This window comes from Pleurodeles waltl, chromosome 3_2, assembly GCF_031143425.1.
Source record: "Pleurodeles waltl isolate 20211129_DDA chromosome 3_2, aPleWal1.hap1.20221129, whole genome shotgun sequence".
Lineage (NCBI taxonomy): Eukaryota > Metazoa > Chordata > Amphibia > Caudata > Salamandridae > Pleurodeles > Pleurodeles waltl.
In genome coordinates, this window is record NC_090441.1 from 102,978,352 (window position 1) to 102,998,313 (window position 19,962).

General features: G+C 44.6%; 1 protein-coding gene across 1 annotated transcript in view; it reads left to right on the plus strand.

Annotated features, from left to right (window-relative positions):
* Positions 1-19,962, plus strand: part of LOC138286353 (uncharacterized) — a 1,286,679-nt gene that overhangs the window by 1,170,093 nt on the left and 96,624 nt on the right. The window contains exons 95-97 of the mRNA XM_069226509.1: positions 277-455; positions 1,525-1,658; positions 12,548-12,668. Of these exons, the coding sequence (XP_069082610.1) occupies positions 277-455; positions 1,525-1,658; positions 12,548-12,668 (434 nt within the window). The remainder of the gene's footprint in view (positions 1-276; positions 456-1,524; positions 1,659-12,547; positions 12,669-19,962) is intronic.

Genomic DNA, 19,962 nt, shown 5'->3' on the forward strand with positions numbered 1-19,962 from the left:
ACTTGTTTAGTGTGGACGCAGCCAGTTGGACTTTAGGGTGGTGTGCAATACTTAGAACTGTACAGTTGTTTGCAATACCTGGGTGCCTTAGGTGTCAGCAGGTATTTGCATTTACAATGCGTAATTCTGCATGGCATTTTTAACCTGTATAATTCTTGCATATTGAATACATTCAGTTCAAAAAGTACCTCATCCTCCTGCTGTCAGTCAATTACTGTTGTACCTCCGGTCACATATTTTCTGAAGAATGTTCACCGTCTGCTCGCTTCTATCCAGATCTGCAGCAGAAGCATAGCCAACTAAAACAGTGGCTGAAGAAAGGTCTGATGCCTTTTGCCAATGGTGAGAAAGGAGCCTTGACAGCAATTCGCCCTGGCTGCCTGGTTAACCCAGAAGCCTTGTTTGTTGCATTGAGGCATGAATATGCCCTTCAGCATGGATACCTGCTGGATGAGGTATGTTTGCTTTCTATAAAATACTTTGGTTACTTCCTCAAGCAAAGGTGTGGGCACAACTGAGGTGCATACCTACTGCTTGATGGCTCTGAAAATGTGAACACTTCTATTAATAAAAATGTAGCCTTTGTAATGACTACAGCACTAACCAGCCTTTCTATTGGACACATTAGCTTCATCCTTTTAATTGTTATTGATCCTTTCTCAAACCTTCGATAATTGAAATATCCCAGACTTAGACCCCAGAAATTACAGTACAGCATACCAGAATCCAATGATGCTTCTGGAATTACAAGATATTATGGAGTCCATCACTCTAAGAATTTGGTGGTGGTTCTAGAATCACAAGATATTAATCATTACAGCATTCCAAGAACCTTGCGGTGCTTCTGGAATCACAAGATATAATGGATTCCAGCATTCCAAAAACCAGAGGTGCTTCTGGAATCTCAAGACATTAAGGAGTCTGACATACCAAGAATCCTTTGGTGCTTCTGAATTCATGGAGGCCAGCATTCCAAGAATCCTGAGGTGCTTCAGGAATGAATCTTAAGGTGTTGTGGAGTAGTTTATTTAGCTGTACCCATCCTTCACCTTCTTGCGTCAGTAGGGCTTAAAGTGTGATTCTTAAAACTTTGTGCGTACCTCAGTGATACCCGGGTGCATGCACAGTTTGTCATACACGTACACAAACACTCCTTAGTCGGGGAATTTGGATCTGAGTTTCTTTCAGGCACTGCTGCAACTTTGTTTTTAATTTCCTGTAGATAAATTACAGTCGTAAGATGACGTTTTTGAGATGCTAGCTTTCTCATTTTGCAAATAATAAAAAGGAGTAAATCTATGTAATTCCAAGGGTCCAGATTTGTATGTCGATTGTTACCTTTTTATGTGAATCTGGGCCTTCCATTGCAATTACCTCTTTTAAAACATGAGTGTTGTGACTCAAAATATCCAATCACGTTTTCCCACTCAAATTTTGGATTTTTAAACGATTTCATGATAGATAAACCGAAATCGAAAAATGGTGCTTTACTAATGCACAAACCATGCTTTGCTCTTCCTGCAGGTGGTACTCCACTGTCAGATATCTGAATATCCAGATTATAAACCTGAAGCTCAGGGATATCCAATCTACCTTGAAAGACTTGTGATGCAGAATGCAACCTGGGATTTCAAGCAGAATCATCTGAAGGAGTCCAGGTAATGTACCCAAATAAATTTATGTTCTGCTTCTATTTTAAAATATGGTGGCAGCATTGCCCTTCTTCAACATGTAGAAACCATGCGCTTGAAGGAGACTCATATTTTCTCTCTCTCCCTCGCTAGAACCCACCCCCTCCTATTTAATTCATTTTAGGCATTTATGAAATGCTGCAGTAGTAAGCCTCTGTGTAAGGACCTCTTTCATTTGGTCCATGTAGCCTTGATTTTCACCATTGAAATCATTTTGACTAAACTTCTGATTACACTGGTTTGTAAAATGGAAAACCCAGGACTAGTGCATTGTGCCGTTGGTGACATGGAACCATTTGGTATCTTTAAGTTTGTAAGGTTCGAATTATCACAAAAGCCCTAGGCACCTGACATAGGAGGGGAGGAGTACGGCTTGGTGAGGGCAAGGGGATATGATCGCGGAAGATAAACAAGCAATGTGAATTAATTGATACATGGTCATGGGCGGGGGTCCCACGCAGACTTGGAAGCATGTCCTCCTCTATGGAAAGTGTAGTTTAAAAAGTAATTTTGCTCATAAAACGGAAGCACAGATGGATAATTCTTCACTGTTGGATGACAGGTATGATGGTAGGCCATGGTAGGTCATTTTGTGGAATCCAGGTGCCTTTGTGTGAACACAACAGAGATGCTGAAAGGGCAGATGGTCTAAAATCTATAAGGCATGCAGTATGCTAGTGCCCTGAATACGTCACCAGAAATTAAGGTCCATCAGGTAGTGCCTACTACTACATTACTTTGTTGTGAACCATTCTTCAATTTTGGGCACTCAGGCCACCTGCTTCTCAGGAAGTGGAGGTTCATGAAATGGTTACATATATAATCCATGAAGGACCTGGGGTTAAGTCTCCTTTTTTTCCCTATGCAGAGGCTTTTAAAAATCCCAAAGGAGCTCTCTGGTAAAATACCACTTAATTTCTTACCATTTCATATTCTGTGTTTAGGATCTACACGTCTATCTGGAGCAACCTCTTTTAATTAATAAATCATACAGTAGCAGATTCCTTAGTGGATCCTGCAGCTACTTCCACAGTGATACCTACTGTGCTTCTCGATTTTCCCCCAACAGAGAATCCGTGATGCTACGGCAAAGGTGCTTAAGTTGTGTTGTTTGATCTTAAAGTCGTTCGGGCTTCCAATAGCATGGCCAACGAGCAATTCTTACTTTAGCAGCTGGTAGAAAAAGGATCAGTATATTTACCTAATAATCAAGCTGAGGCTCCTAAGCATGTTTTGTCAAATGGTATGGGGTCTTTGAAGCATAAACGGCCTGATTTATGGCCTCAGGATTGTACTGCAATGGGAATCGTTACCTCTTCTCTTTAGAGGAATCTTGGGTCAGGCTGACGTGCAGTAGATAATATTGGAAACAATACCTGACAGTGAGAAGCTGTTGCTTAACCGTGTGGATTGACAGTGGAAGTCCAAAAAGATAAGATAGACATGCAGGTATTTAGGACTTTGTGTGACTAAAAAGCCTTTCTTTTCAGCACAGTAAATACTGTAGCACTGCCCATTCTGCAAAGAACCGTTATTTGACTGAAGTCTGAAAATCATAAATCTGATAGAGACATCTAGCTGCAGGTTTCTTACCTTAGAATTCTCTGACGTCAGCATGGAATCGAGACCTTTTGCTGAACAATACCCTTGCACGTGCAGTCGGGTGGTGTTCAGATCTGCGTGGCGTCATCTGCATCGTTGGAGCTGTCTGTGACGTCATGCTTGTCTATAAAGGCACCACCCAGGTGTGCATACGTCAGTACTTTTCCTTCCGCACCATTTAAAGCGCTGATCCGGAAACAAGCTACCCTCTGTCTTCTTTGACAGCCTTTTTCAACCTTCTTGTCGAAGATTTGTTCTATCTGTGTGAGATGACATCTAGGAAGACTAGATTCAAGCCGTGCAGCGGTTGGCACTGCGCCATGTCGGTGACGGACTGCCGTAAGATATGTCTCTGGTCTTTGGACCGAGTCCGTGACTCGAAGTCGTGTTCCGACTGCCCGGCAGTCAGGACTCAAGGAGGAGGTCACAGAAGCGCTCCAGGAGCCCTAAGTCAATACAATACAATATTATATTATCATGGTTTGGAACTCCTAAGAGATCCACATGAGTAATGATACAAAGTCATATTAATTCACCATAAAAAATAAAAAATGATACACTTTTCTAAGAAGAGAAAGACATCCAAATACATATTAAAATAATACACTTTTAAAACACAAAAAATCAAAATAGCTGCAAAAAAGATTGAAAAAATTAAACAAATCCTGTAACAAAATCTTTTATTGGGGGGTGGGGGGAACAACCTAAATCTAGGGCCTCTCTATAAGATCCTATACTGAGCTGCAGAAAAAGGGGTTTCAACCATATTTTCCTTGGTACGGCTAAAGCAGGACAGACAAATAAAACATGCTTACAATTCTGCACCCCACCCTGGCAGAAGTCGCAGTAGTTAGTAGAGCCATCCTACTTAAAAGTAAGATCTCTCAGGGGTATTCTATTAAGTCTAATCAGAATACAAAATCGCCTCACCCCATGTGCTAGATCCCAGGTTAAATAAGGTTGCACCACTTTCATACTTACAGAGTTGGTTAACATCTCAAGACCTTTTCTATGGCGATATGCCCCCAGGTCCCTCAAAAAACCTTTGGACCATGTTGCTTCCTTCAGCGTTTTTTTTTTAGAAATACATAGGTTATTGAAGGACAGAGGTCCAAGTCCATCTCTAAGAGCCCAATAGCCTGGATGTAGTTTCTGAAAAACCCAGATTTTTCTCTCAAGTTGTTAAAGATTTCATTATAGGCCAGGTTTCTCAGCGTAAATTCCTCGCTATGCATAAGGCTATGCGCCCTTCTTATCACTTCCGCAAGACCTCGCACAAAGATATTCTTAATGCCATATTCAAGTCGTAATGCTGCCCCTGGGACTGCATGATTACAGGAGGCCATGCGTCTTAGAATACGGCCTTCTAGCTTGTCAAGAAAATTCTAGTCGCTGGAATCTTGATCTGGTAGGCAGATAATAAGTGAAAGAAGTGACGTTTACCATTTGCATTATAAAAGGCCGCCAAACCTTGGGCATGTGAAATAGCCTTGTTAGCGTTATGGCGAATGTGCTCTTGCTCATTTATTGAAGCCGAAAAGATCTTACCCAAAAACTGGTATGAATCTTGCTGTTCCAGCTTGTACTGACCCAGAACACAAAGGGAATAGGATTTCCCTCTGCTTTTTTTCCCGGAGAAGCATACCACCTGAGACTTTGCTGTATTGATTTTTAGGTAGTGCTTCTCCGCATAAATATTTAGGGCGGGCAAGTGTCAATTTAGGCCTTTTGGGGTAAGATTGTACACCACTATGTCATCCTCATATATCAAGCACACGATCGGCTGCCCCCCCACCACAGCGGCATTCCCAGAAGTGCTCCTAAGACTCATGGGAAGGTCATGAATATAAAGGGAGAAAAGCAATGGGGCCAGCAAACAGCCCTGTGTCAGGCCATTTTTGGTTTAAACCTTTGAAGACAATCCCTGCTCTCCACCCATTAGGATTTTACACGAGGTCGATGAGTGCAGGGCAATCACCAATCGCAGGAGACAAGGAGGGACCCCTAAATCTTGGAGTTTCTTCCACAGTATTCGAGTCCTAAGTCCTCTTTGTCCCACTCATGGTCCTCCGGGCACTCGGGGAAGAGGCACAAGAAGAAGAAGTCCAAGTAGACTTCGACATCACCTCACTTTTTGCCTGTCTGCCGACGAGGCGAGTCTGGAACATCAGTGTTCCAGGCAGAGTTCTGCAGAGCTGTTGTGGGCCGACTTCAAGCCTCGCCCCCTTTCCTGGGAGCGACCCCCGCTCAACTCAAAGAGTTTTACAGGGCCATGCGTCTTGTATTTGAGTGGGCTGATCCCCCCGGCACATCTACGAGCCCCGCGGGGTCAGCAGGGGGCTTATCAGGTTCCACACCCGCAGATTCGGCCTCGGCGCCAGTGGGGTCTCTTGGATCTGATATCAGACGTTGATGCTACCTGCGCCACCGGCGCCCACCGGTAGCACGAGTCCCATTCTAATACACAATGATCTGGAACCGGAATGGCATTGCAGGTGCCAGATCATTGCCTGAGCCTTTCTATGATCAGCCAGGCATTGGTGAGGAATGGCAAGGGTCTAAGGGCCCTTTGGAGTCTTGGTTTGAGCAAATGGACTGATATGAGGAGTTAGGAGAGGCCAGTGGACTGGACACCTCTCCAGATGCTGTCATGCTGTCACCTCTTACGGTGGCTACAGAGGAGGGAGCATCGTATGCTATGATGGTGCATAGGGCATCTGAGGTCCTGGGCCTAAATCTGCCTACGGTGCCCGTCGGGACTAACCTCCTGACTGAGGAGCCAGGGATTTCCACATCTGAACCAATGTTACCCTTTAATGAAGCCCATATGGATGTCCTGCTGGGGACGTGGTCCAGACCCAGCACAGGGGCACCTATAAATTGGACAATTGGCCGCCGCCATCGCCCATCTCCAATTGATCCTAGTTTCCTCACACAACACCCCACCCTCGAGAGCTTGGTGGTCCAAGTCTCCTCTTCCCACGGTGCCTTGGCTTCTGCTCCCCCGGATAGGGAATTCAAGAGGCTGGACCAGCTTGGAAAGAAGATGTTTTCTTCCTCCAGCCTGGCATTGAGGTCATTAAACACCACATGCCTATTGGGCCGTTTTTCCCATACTTTATGGGATATGGTGGCGGAGGTGCTGCCTCAGGTCCTGGAGAGCGTGCGGGACACTCTCTCACAAGCAGTCAAAGATGGGAGAGATGCAGCCACGTTTACTATCAGATGTGGTTGGGCATGACTGACTCACTGGGTAGAGCGATTTTGTCTACGGTGGCTCTTCGTCGCCATTCCTGGCTTCGTACATCTGGTTTTTCGGGGGTTGTCCAGGCAAACTTTATGGACATGCCCTTCGAAAGGTCCTGCCTACTTGGTGAAAAGGCAGACTCGGTGCTTCAAGGACTCCTGGGCTACGGCCAAGTCCTTGGGCCTGTCAGCACCTCCTTGCCACCAGTCTGTCTTATGCCCCTTTCGAGGCTTCGGAAGGGGAAGGGTACCACGCCATCCATAGACCAGCCACTATCCTCTGTCAGGTCAGCATCCTGTGCAGGGACGAGGTCGTAGTTCCTTCAGTCCCAGAGGGTCTGACCCAAAGTCGTCCACCACCCAGCCCCCCTCCTCCACAGTGCCCAAGTCTTCCTAGTGTGATTCTGCAAGACCACACGCATTCAGTTGGAGGGAGGATTCAGTTTCATCTCCCTCACTGACAACCAGTACCATCAGACAAGTGGGTCTTGCGGATCATACAGAAGGGCTATTCCCTCCCCTTCAAGTTTTTCCCTGCTTCTATGCCTCCGTTAAAAGAATGGCTGATGGAGGATCATATAGTTTTGCTCCACGAGAACGTTTTGGCTCTCTTGGCCAAGGGAGCCATAGAAAGGGTCCTGATGTCAGAAATAGGCAGTACTTTCTGATACCCAAAAAGTACAAGGGTCTTTGACCTTTTCTAGATTTGTGGGATGTCAATCTCTTCCTCAAAAAGGAGAAATTCAAAATGTTCACTCTGGCTCAGGTCTTGCCTGCTCTAGACCAAAGAGACTAGATGGTAGCGTTGGACTTGCAGAACGTGTATTTTCACATCCCTATCCTGCCTGCCCACAGGCATTACTTGTGGTTCAAGGTGGGCCACAAGCACTTTTAGTTTACCGTGCTCTCCTTGGGACTCACCAGTACCCCTCGGTTGTTCACCAAAGTGATGGCGGTGGTAGCAGCTCATCCGTGCAGGTTAGGGGTTTCAGTCTTCCCCTGCTTCGATGACTAGCTGTTGAAGGCTCCTTTGCCCCAGGCTGTCGTCACCCACCTTCAAACTACGGTGAGCTTCCTGAATTCCTTGGGGTTCACTATAAATGTGCCAAAGTCAAACCTGACTCCCTCTCAGAAGCTCCCTTTGATCAGAGCTGTTCTGGATACAGTGCATTTTCAGGCTTATCCTCCCGAGCAGTGAGCCCACGATATTCAGGTAATGATACTGATGTTTCAGCCTGTATCCTGGATTTCGGTGAGACAGACTCTGAGGCTGTTGGGCCTCATGGCCTCCTGCATCCTGTGTCAAATATGCCAGATGGAATATGAGGACTCTGCAGTGGGACCTGAAGTTCCAATGGACACAGCATCAGGGGAATCTCACCGACACAGTTCAGATCTTGGAAGGAACTGTAAAAGATCTGCATTGGTGGTTAGTGAACTGCGATTGGGTCAGAGGCAGATACCTTTTCCTTCCTCAACCAGATTTCACAGTAGTGACACATGCGTCACATCTGGGATGGGGTGGCCATCTGGGAGAGGTGGAGATCAGAGGTCTTTGGTCTCAGATGGAATCTGGACTCCATATAAACCTTCTGGAGCTCCGGGCGATCCAACTAGCATTTAAAGCATTTGTTTCTGTTGTAAAAAGGAAGATGGTGCAGGTGTTCACAGACTACACCACTGCAATGTGGCACTGCAACAAGCAGGGCGGTGTGGAGTTGTGGACCCTTTGTCAAGAGGCCCTGCATCTCTGGACATGGCTGGAACAGCAGGGCATAACTCTGGTGGTTCAACACCTGGCAGGTTCTATGAACACCAGGGAAGACAAACTCAGCCGTCGATGCCTAGTTGCTCACGAGTGGTGTCTCCACCTGGAGGTGGCACAAGAACACTTTCAGCAGTGGGGAGAGCCTTGGTTAGATCTGTTGGCCTTCACAGAGAACGCACAATGTCCACAGTATTGCACACTGGAGGTTATAATGCTGCACTTGCTCTGCAACGCTCTTCATTGCGAGTGGAGTTCAGGCCTTCTATATGCCTTTCCACCCGTAGCACTTCTGCCCAGAGTTCTCTTGAAGATGAAGAACAACCGGGCCCAAGTAATCCTGATGTCTCCGGACTGGGCATGGAGAGTCCGGTATCCCAAGCTTCTGATAATGAGTATCGATCCTCCGAGCAGGCTGCCCCATCGGGAAGATCGTCTGTTGGAGCAGCAGGGGAAGGTTCTCCACCCAAACCTGTCAACTCTGCCCCTTCATGCATGGAGATTGAGTGGTGACAGTTGACAGCCTTTGACCTTCCTCCCGAAGTCTGTAAAGTTATTCTAGCAGCCAGGCTTCCCTCCACTAAGGCGGTATATGCCTGCTGTTGGAAACGCCTTGTAAATTATTGTACAGAAAGATCTATTGATCCTCTTTCTGCTTCTCTCTTTCTCTGTCTTATTCCTTGCCCAGCAGGGTTCTGCCTTGGGCACTCTCAAAGGCTATCTTTCCACCTTATCGGCGTTCCTTTGGCTGCCTGATGAGCCTTAATTATTCAAAACACCTACTGTGCATAGATTACTCAAAGGGCTTGTGCATACGTTTCCCCCTACACCCTTTGTTATGCCTTAGTGAGACTTAAATCTAGTTCTCACATTTCTCATGTGTGCTCCCTTTGAGCCATTACATAACTGTCCCCTCCGGCTGCTTACCATCAAGACAGCCTTCTTAGTGGCAATAACATCTGCCAGGAGGGTGAGTGAGATGCAGGCTCTCTCATCTAAGCAGCTGTATCTCACCATGTTCCCAGAGAAGGTGATACTCAGAACTTGTGCGTCTTTCCTCCCCAAGGTGGTGACCCCATTTCACCTGGGTCAAAACATCACCCTGCCCACCTTCTTTGCTCCACTGCATCCCTCTAAAGAAGAGGAGCGACTCCACCAGCTGTACCCAAAAAAGAGTGTTGTCATTCTACCTTGATTGCACAAAAGAGTTCCGGGTGGATGACCAACTCTTTGTGGGATACGTGGGAGCAAAGAATGGTCAGACAGTGCAGAAACAACCATTTTGTGCTGGGTCTTTCTCTGTATTAAGATCTGCTACGCACTGGCGCTAGCTCTAGGTGTTCCATTCCTGGATGTCTGTCAGGCAGCAACGTGGACACTATTGCACACGTTTGCAAGATAATACTGCCTGGACAACCAGGTGCACAGAGACAGACACTTTGCCCTTTCGGTCCTGCAGGACTTTTTATTGTGAAGATCTGTCCACAGCCCACCGCCAGGAGACTCTATCTAGCTGCAGATTCCTTACACCCAACCATACCTCCCCGCTCCGTGGACATGTCTAATAGGGTCAGGGATTGTCCCTTTCAGGGCCCTAGTTTTTGCACAGATAAACTGTTAGTTCTTTCCATGGCTCTGCGCTTCTGGCTTGGAAGTTAGTGGAAAAGGAACTGACGTATGCCTGCCTGGGCGGTGCCTTTATAAGTGACGGTGACAACACAGAGGGCTCCAGTGCTGCCCCCGACACCACGCAGATCCAAACAATGCCACCCAAAGGTGTGTGCAAGGGTATTGCTGAGCATAACTTCTGGATTCCGAGCTGACACCAAGAAATTCTAAGGTATGGAATCTGCAGCTAGTTAGAGTCTCTACCAGATAATGCGTTACCTAAGGTAAGTAGCTTGTTCTTTAAGAACTCTGTCAGAGAACATGGACAAGATAGGCAAGTGGTGGAAGCATAGAATACTGTTGGATCATTGTCTATGGTGCAAAGCAAACCACTTTCATAACCCTATTGCAGCATGTGACAGTTGTGGGAGGCAGAGTGGCCAACTTCTTCAAGCAGGAGAAACTGGGCATGTACTGATAAGTCTTTTAGATTATGAGAAAAAGATTGTCTTCCTTTCATGGGTTTTATGCCAATATGCCCTGCTTCTTGAAGTTCTAGATTAAATGACAGTAAAAAGCTTATTGAACAGATGTCCTAGATTTTGTTGAAGCACACAATTGAAGAGGTACAAGTTTAATATAACTATATTTTCAAAATGAGTTAATAATTTTTTTAAATGATGAAGTTTTAATTTTTGAGTCTATATTTCTATAACTAAAACACAATTATATGTATATATATATATATATATATATATATATATATGGAGTCAGTTGCATTTTCTGTGAGTGGTCATGTGTGGTGGTAGACTTACTCCAAGGATGGGCTGGAGTACATGTACAACTGTTTTGTGATCTTTAGAGCTGCAGTAATGTTGGAGGTGTAGTTTGTATGTCAAGGATTCCACCAGCCTGTTGCACCAAAACGGCAGGAGAGAAGATGGCCCAACCCCTCTCCCACAGAGCAATCCCCAACACACAACAAGAAACTAGTGCTGGCAACAGCTGCTAGGAAGAAAGAAGATAGTCACTTGACACCACCAGATGGAGGGAGATCATCTTCAAAATTCAAGTGATCCTTACCCGATACTGTACTCCTGGGCAGAGTGTCTGCCGAAACATAAAGTTACACCTTACCCTAATGGTGCTTAAAGCAAGAATGTCTCTGTGCCAGATCGTTTTAAGTGCACTTACCATCTAGGAGTCATGCTGTCACGAAGTAGGGAGTTATAAGCACTCGCCCAATATCACAAGGTGACAAATTGAAATCTCTTGTCAAACAAAAGATCCAGGGTGCCTGAGTATACCAGTAGAATCAGATTCCACTTATATGACAAGTCCAAGATGAGTGGGATCACAGCCAATATAGTCCCGAAATACAATTAAAGTCTTTGAATTCCATTCATCAGTGCACTGACTGTCAAAAGGGGTTGAGCCACAAATCCAGTGAAGAAAATACCCCAGGAGGAATGGAAGTAAATAAATAAAAATAAAAAAAATAGGCACCCAAGCGCAACTCATTCGAGTCGAGAAACACCCCTGAAAGAGGGCAATATGCTGTTTGTGGCATGTTGTGTCACAAGGTGAGGGCAGGCGGAGTTGAGACAATTAGGGAAAAGAAGCACGGTATTCGAACCGCTGTGCAATCGCGAGGAATGCAGCAGACGCAAAACCTCTGCTGTGGTACAGAAGAGGCAGTCGGAAATCGACACAGTAGCTGAAAGGGAGACCAGCGAGAAACAACACAGAAGAGGAAATGCCGGCTTCCAATCGTAAGCAAATTCCAAGCAAAGGAGTGGGAGACAGGAAATCAGAAGACGTGAAGCCCAGGACCATTACCAGGATGGGTATGGCTTAAATGCACCACTGCCTCTCAATTTCAGAAAGCCCAACCCCCCGAGCCTGACGTGTCCCCTGAGACAAACGCAAGAGAATGTTGCGCCAGGGATCTAGACCAGAGTCACCCAAGTACGATGTATACTTCTAAAGAAATAGTGTGACACCTGCCATGTATTTGCTGTGGCTACTACCTGATGCCTCCAGGCACCAGCGAGACATTTACAAGCCATGAGGTGTAACATTGTAAAAAAGCAAAGGAGTTACTCTTTTGTTGGTGGGTGCTTGTATTAGTAGGTACCTCCCTAAACCCCCCCCATCAGGCTTTCCTTACTCCCCTCTAAAGACCTCCCAATTTAGTAGTAAGTATTCCCTATTTTCCAGCCACTCCCCCTTGTCGGCCCCTCATTTACACCTAAATTGTAGGCTTTTGTGCGGAGATCTCCACCACTTTTGTAGATATGTCCACATAGCAACGATATGAGACGTAAAGGTGGACGTCTTCACACAATAGCATTTTGTTGTACCTGATTAGTGCAGCTGTAAATGTCCTCTATTTTCTAGAAAATGGGGTTTGTGGATAGTTCCCAATATGTTTACTAGATTAGTCTACGTCTGAGAGGCCTGTAGCTTTAACGTTAATGGTCAAACAATGAATACAAAAGAGACTCATCAGTTAGCTACCATGTCTGTTTTTTAGGATGCAAATATGACATGTATTTTACATGGAATGCTTCCCTAAAATTACATTTTGAACACCATCTAGCATTAGTTTAAAAGTACATTTAATTTCTTACAGGAATGAACTTTTCCCACTGCCATTTGTCACTGTTACTCCAGCACACCATATGGATGTAAAATCTAATGAGGAGGGAATAGAGATTTATGAGTGTCCCCTGTACTTGGATAATACAAAGCAGGTAAGAGCATTGCTCCTTGTTAAGTAATGTGTGTGAGAGTAAGATGATGTAACGGATGTTTTATTGGATAGGTTTAACAAAGCTGTGCAATTAACTCTAATCAGCCGTAGCTCTTTGAAGATGTCTCCACCTTTAATTTCTTGTCAGATTGCATTTAGTTTGCCATACAAAAGCTGTACAGCAGCTTTAAAAACTGCTGGGGCCTGTGAACCAAACGTCTGAATTTCCTAGTTACCTGTTCTGCTCTTTCGGTACATCTACTGCATGGCTCTTGGCTCTTGCTGAGTTTCTTTTCCATTTTTGGCTATTAAAGATCTGGACAGTTTCCTCTGTACTCATTTTAAAATGTATCTGTTTCCAGATGTGTGTCCTCTTTTAGGATTTTCCTGCTTGTTGAGTAGTATTGCTTTTTGGTTAAAGTGCTCTAGTGGTCCAGTACAGATGACTTCAAGGAGTGTGCCTTGTGAGTAGTTATGCCTCATGGCTGGCTGCCTTTTCAGTTTGAGAAAGCTGTATTTGTCTCTATCTTTCTTGCTCTGTAGAAAATAGCTGAATGTTTTACCTCTAGAAAATGGAGAATTAGGGATTCTGTAATAGAAAACTATTGAGTCTAATCTCAAGTGACAGAAACCATCAGTAGAAGGTGAGAAGGACTAGGCAGCAAAAATTGAAATCTCAATATTCATAGGCATCTGTTGATGTGGATCTTATGGAGGTGCTATCCTGTTGATGAGAGTAGTTAGTGGACCCTTTTACAGGTTGATGGAGATGGCATGTCTGCAACAAATCAGTGGAAATTTAGATGAGGTAAAGAGCCTAAAATAGGGTAGGTGGGACAGGCTCTGCTTTTTGGCAGATGTATAACACATCCTCTAAATATGGCCCTGCCTAAATATGAACAGGAAGGTTCATGGTTCCCCTGAAAAGTCCTTCTATGGCTAACCTGGCCTTTGGTCCAGCTTTACTGAGATTATTTTGGAGATCTTTCCTCGAAGTGTGTGCTCAGATCCGTGGTCTGTCCTAAAGATTATACCATGTTAAAAGGCTCCTTCTTCAACTTTAGTCTCACCAGATAGTGTCAATTAGGAATACAATAGAAAGACTGGAATATACAAGAGAAAGTCATGTTTCCGCTTTGTCATTAGTCTAATTGTTATGTTGAAAAAAAATATATAGGAAGGTGAATTATTTGGAAAGAGGACCTAAAAAGCAAAAGAAAAACTTTTAATTTTGCCTCAATTGTGGAGTGGGAACAACATATGTATTTCAGGTTCTGGTTCTGTTTACTGGGATAACTTAACAAAATACAAATATCAGTCTTCCGCAGAAGACAACAAATTGATATCTCAATTGTGTGAATGAAACAATATATTTGCAAGCAGAGATAAAGGAGGTGTTGAAAGGAAAACACATTTGTTTTTGTTTGAAAGAGTCCTCGTTTTCCCATCCTCTATGAATTTTGTTCAGGAGCCTGGCCTGCTCTAATTTTACTCTGATTTTTCCTTTTTCAACCCATGCCACCATGCAGTGACACAGTGACAGAAAATGGACGGTCTATTTTATATATGGTGCATCCTGAAGAACAGAACCATCTGTCCCTGCAGCACTACTTTAGTCCTAACATGCAAATCGTAGGTGCATCCTGCAGTAACATTAGTGCATAATGGGCTACGTGCAGATCTCGCCTTTGAGTCTGTCACTTTCTGTTAGAAATGGGGTCTTTGGTTGACAGTCAGGTTACCCCCTGTTCAAGCAAGGACCCTCACTCTAGTCAGGGTAAAAGAGAATCACCCTCAGCTCACCCCTGCTTACCCCCTTGGTAGCTTGGCAGAGCAGTAGGCTTAACTTCAGAGCGCTAGGTGTAAATTATTTGTACCAACACACACAGTAACTTAATGAAAACACTACAAAATGACACAACACCGGTTTAGAGAAATAGGAAATATTTATCTAAACAAAACAAGACCAAAACGACAAAAATCCGACATACACAAGTCAAGTTATGAAGTTTTAAAGATTAAACTCAAAAATAGCGCTTAGAAACAAAAATGCTTCGATGAAATGTTAACACGGCGTCGTGACAGTCTTTCCCAACAAGCCGACACCAGCGGCGCCGGACACGGAGTCGTGTAGACCCCCAAGTACAGTACCTTTGATGAAGAGTGAAAACAAGCTGATGCGCGAAGTCGGGATCGCGGCGTCTGTGCGAAACGTTGAATCCACGCACTTCGAGCGGCATCGGTCACGACGTGGTGCAGCGACTTCCACGGAGTCGCGGACTTCAGCGGGGCTGCTGCGGCGTCGGGCCTGCGAAGAGCGTCACGTTCCAGCGAAGGTCACGGCGTCGGGTGCAGGCGGCGTTACCGGATTCAGCAGCGGCGGCGGTCCGGAGTCGTCCGAAGTCGATTTCCTTGGATTTCCACCAGCTTTCCTTTCAAGGGCCCAGCGAGTGGATAGGGCACCACTTGTCAGAGCAGGAGTCTCTCCAGAGACTCCAGGTGCTTGCAGAGAGAAGTCTTTGCTTTCCCTGAGACTTCAAACAACAGGAGGCAAGCCCTAAATCAAGCCCTTGGAGATTTCTTCACAAGATGGAAGGCACACAAAGTCCAGTCTTTGCCCTCTTACTCTGGCAGAAGCAGCACTGCAGGAAAGCTCCACAAAGCACAGTCACAGGCAGGGCAGCGCTTCTTCCTCAGCTATCAGCTCTTCTCCAGGCAGAGGTTCCTCTTGGTTCCAGAAGTGTTTCTAAAGTCTGTAGATTTGGGTGCCCTTCTTATACCCATTTTAGTCTTTGAAGTCACCTTTCTTCAAAGGGGACTCACACCTACTTGTGAAATCCTGCCTTGCCCAGGCAAGGCCTCACACACACACCAGGGTGTTGGAGCCGGCATTGTCAGAGGCAGGCACAGTCCTTTCAGATGAGAGTGACCACTCCACCCCTCCCTCCTAGCAGAGATGGCTAATCAGGAAATGCAGGTTACACCCCAGCCCCCTTTGTGTCACTGTCTAGTGCGAGGTGAAAAACAACCCAACTGTCAAACTGACCCAGACAGGGAATCCACAAACAAGGCAGAGTCACAGAATGGTTTAAGCAAGAAAATGCTCACTTTCTAAAAGTGGCATTTTCAAACGCACAATCTTAAAATCAACTTTACTAAAAGATGTATTTTTAAATTGTGAGTTCTGGGACCCCAAACTCCACATGCCCATCTACTCTCTAGGGGAATCTACACTTTAATCATATTTAAAGGTAGCCCTCATGTTATCCTATGAGAGAGACAGGCCTTGCAACAGTAAAAAACGAAGTTGGCAGTATTTCACAGTCAGGACATATAAACCACATTACTATATGTCCTACCATATCCATACTCTGCACCCTGCCCTTGGGGCTACCTAGGGCCTACCTTGGGGGAGCCTAAGTTGTAAGAAAAGGGAAGGTTTAGGCCTGGCAAGTGGGTACACCTGCCAAGTCGAATTTATAGTGTAAAAATACACACACAGACACTGCAGTGGCAGGTCTGAGACATGATTACAGAGCTACTTATGTGGGTGGCACAACCAGTGCTGCAGGCCCACTAGTAGCATTTGATTTACAGGCCCTGGCAACTCTAGTGCACTTTACTAGGGATTTACTAGTAAATCAAATATGCCAATCACGGATAAACCAATCACATACACATTTTACAGAGAGAGCATATGCACTTTACACTGGTTAGCAGTGGTAAAGTGCTCAGAGTTAAAAAACCAACAGCAACAGGTCAGAAAAAATAGGAGGTAGGAGGCAAAAAGATTGAGGATGACCCTGCATAAGCAAAAAAGTCCAACACTTTCCATGGATAAATGTGGATGCAAAAAGTTCAGAGGTAGCACTTGCACCTTTGAGTGGCCAGAAATCTTGCTGGTGTCTCCAAGACAAAAAGCTGGCATCTCTGGGAGATCACCAGGGCAATTGTCCCGTAAGGCGGATGTCATGCCAGCACCTCTGCACCATGGGAGGCATACAGGGCTGGGGCGGGCTCAGTCAAGTTAGCCTATGGCCTCTGAAAAGCTGGTAGGGTTGGGCCGGAGTATGTTGCATGCAACGTTGCTCTCGGAGTCCACCATACCAGTAGCATCTGTGCCTGAAACAGTTGTACACATGTCCAGCCAGTCACATTGTGAGTTATCGTTTCTCTGTAGCCAGTGGAGTAAGTCACATAGTGAGGGTGGACACAGTTAGTTACCTTGCAAGTCAGTACCCCTATAGGTGCAGCAAACTCATCACAGCCCGACTGGCATCAGACAGTCATTTCTTTTTTATTTGATTTTCTGGGCCTAGTAAGTCTTGATTTTAAAGCATCCCTGTAAGTAGCACTTGTTTAGGTTCATCCAACGACTTATTTAAAAAAAAAAAAAGTTAAATTTCTTAATTAATTTATTTCTCAAGCCTGGATTTCATCAAAAAGGTATTACGGTGCTAAGAACAATAAATATGAATGAGGAAAAAAAGTATCAAAAAGATCAGACTTCAACAATAAAGGAGAGAAAGGGCTCCGGATCACGAGTCCTATGCATAGGTATGAGGTACATTAATGTAAGAGAGAACCACAGGACCAGTCCGATGCTAGTGATGGCGTAACTGAAATTGGATACCCTCCTTGACTGACAAGACTTTTCTGCGCCAGTGAAACGGAATCAAAATTCGTCAGTCCCAATGTGAAACACACTCCCCTATTTTGAATTTTAGCAGTTTCCTCATTAAGGTCTGAGAAAGATCTCAATAGGCAGTTTCCAGTCATAAATTTCTTAATTAGCTTTTCGGTGTCGTGCACAGAAGAAGTGCTTTGCTTCTAATTGCAAAATTCAATATGAAAAGTGTAAATTGACTCACTCTAGAAGTTCATTTATATCTCAGTGTAATATTTATTCTGTGAATTATGCATATCTTTCACTTGCTTATGTTAGCTATGTAAAGAGGTCTAACTAAATAAAAGAGAGCAGCACTTTATTATTTTTTATTTTAAAAAAAAAAAGCTAATTTGTTATTTAAGGTTATTTCTTTCCTTCGGTCAGCTTCTTCTCCCCCCAGGCATTTGCTTGAATTACCATTTATTAATTTATTTTACTCATCCTCGCCTCACTTCTATTTCCCTATTCACACTTCTCTGATGCATATAAATCCCCATTTATCACCAGGGCTTGCCTTGCTTGAGTGTAGGGGTGGTGAACAGCCAACACCTTTCATGGTCAATTGCCCATTCACTTGTATTCTCCATTAACGAAAGCCTTGGGGCTTCATCATACACTCATGCCAAGGACATATAGCTTATTCTTTATTTTGATTCTCTCTGTTTCTGGGTGGCGGCCTGCATCCATCACTGGATGGAAAACCAATTCCTCAGACTAAACAAGAGCAAATCAAATGTCAGGATTGTAGGGAGCAATCCTACTAGAATCACTAACTCAGACCTCTGTTTTGAGACCTTATTCTACTCCAGCTCCAAATCTGAAGAGTCCCGCCTTTCTCTTTGACCAGGACCTATGCTTAGGGAGTTAAGTTAAATTCGGTGGTTTTGTCTTGTTTTGATTGACTGTGTCTCATACGTAACATTGGCCCTTTCATTCCACTTGACCATAAAGTCATGATATTAGAGCTGTGATATCTTACAGGTAGGATTATGGTAATGCCTGCTCTATCCTCCATGCCTAAACTTCAGCTTGTTCAGAATATGGCAATTCACCTGTAAGGGAATTAAACAATGTAATCAAATCACGGAAGCCAGGAAAGTGCTGCATTAGCGTTCTGTCCACCAGTTAATAGTTAAAGTCTCTGCTTAGTCCATCAGGCCTTCTTTTAAACTGGACCTAAATAAGTTATAGATAAGCATCATTCCGCGATCACTTCTGCCTAGCAGTCTGCTTCTACTTAAAATGCAGTCTCTCAGACATGCCAGGTGGGTGTACCGCTTGGTAGCCATCGTTCTCTACTGCTGCATATCCTCTTTGATATCCTTCTGTTTCAGAAGGCTATTAGGGTCATTTTTTGCTAATCCTTGTTCCTTATTTGTTTTTGTCATGAGTGTGTGCTTTATAAATTATTTTTAACACCAGTTGAAATCCAGGTGTATACACCAGTTCATCAAAGGTTTTCCGTAACAACCCAGATCAGTGCAGGTAACAGTGGGACATTAGTGAGTCTCTTGGTGCACTAGCTCTGTTTGGAAGGCACTCATGCATAGGAATAGACTACAAGGGTACCCCCAATGCAAACTTCTAGTGGCGTGCATGATTCCACATCAAGATGGACTCATAATTGTTCACCATGGCAAAGAAAGTGTACCAAGCGCTTTGCAAGCAGACTGTTCTGGTTCTCCCCTAATGTAAAATGGGTGTAATTGTTGTAGCCAGGCCTATAAACTACAGCCACTGCCTACGTGATACAAAACATTGTGTATGGTCTCCAGCGAGTGCGTACTACTCGCGTTATAGTTTTGATTCTCCTTCCTCATACTTGGCTCACCTCCAGTGAGCCACCAGTTGTTCTTCTTGCCTCTGCCGAAGTTCCTCCTTCCTTCCCACTTCTGGGTCTTGATACCCTGCTACACTTGTCTTTGGTTGAGTACTTCCAACCCTTTACCTCCTTGTGGAATGAAGCTCCACCTTTTGTTCTTTTGACTTGCTTGTTGGCCTGGCACCTCTCCCTTCCCCTGTCACCAGAGTTAAGTGGCACTATATTATTTCCCTATTGACAACACATAGGGATGTGTCTGCCATCCAAACAGGACCTCCTGGATGAAACCACTGATAACAAACATATTCAGTAGACACAGCTGCTATAGCTGGCATGAATAAATGACACGCATTCTGTTATTCTGACCTTTAAGCAGGTACTGTGACACCCTCCTTCTCCACCCTCTAGTCATCCCTCCCTAATCTTCATACTTTTAAGAATATCAGTAATGACTTAAGTTAAACTTGTCTCTAGCGATTGAATTCAGGCTGTCTCAAGGAGCAGGGACATCTTGAGGATTTTGGGGGCTCTGGGCCAAACATATTTTGGGGCCCCTGTTCGAAACAGCTTTGAATTTATAATCTAATTACAACTCTTTCAAGCTCTCTGGCCAGGTCCCTGACACACTGACAAGGACACTGGTACACATTCTGAATGTGTTTACATCTAATATTCAGGGATCGTGAGGTGTGTTTTCAGTATTGTAATACAGCAGCAGCTCACTACTATTATGGCAAATAATCTCTTTCGATCTAAAAGAATGTTTTATGGATGTTGCATGGTGCTGAAGAGCAAACACGTTTC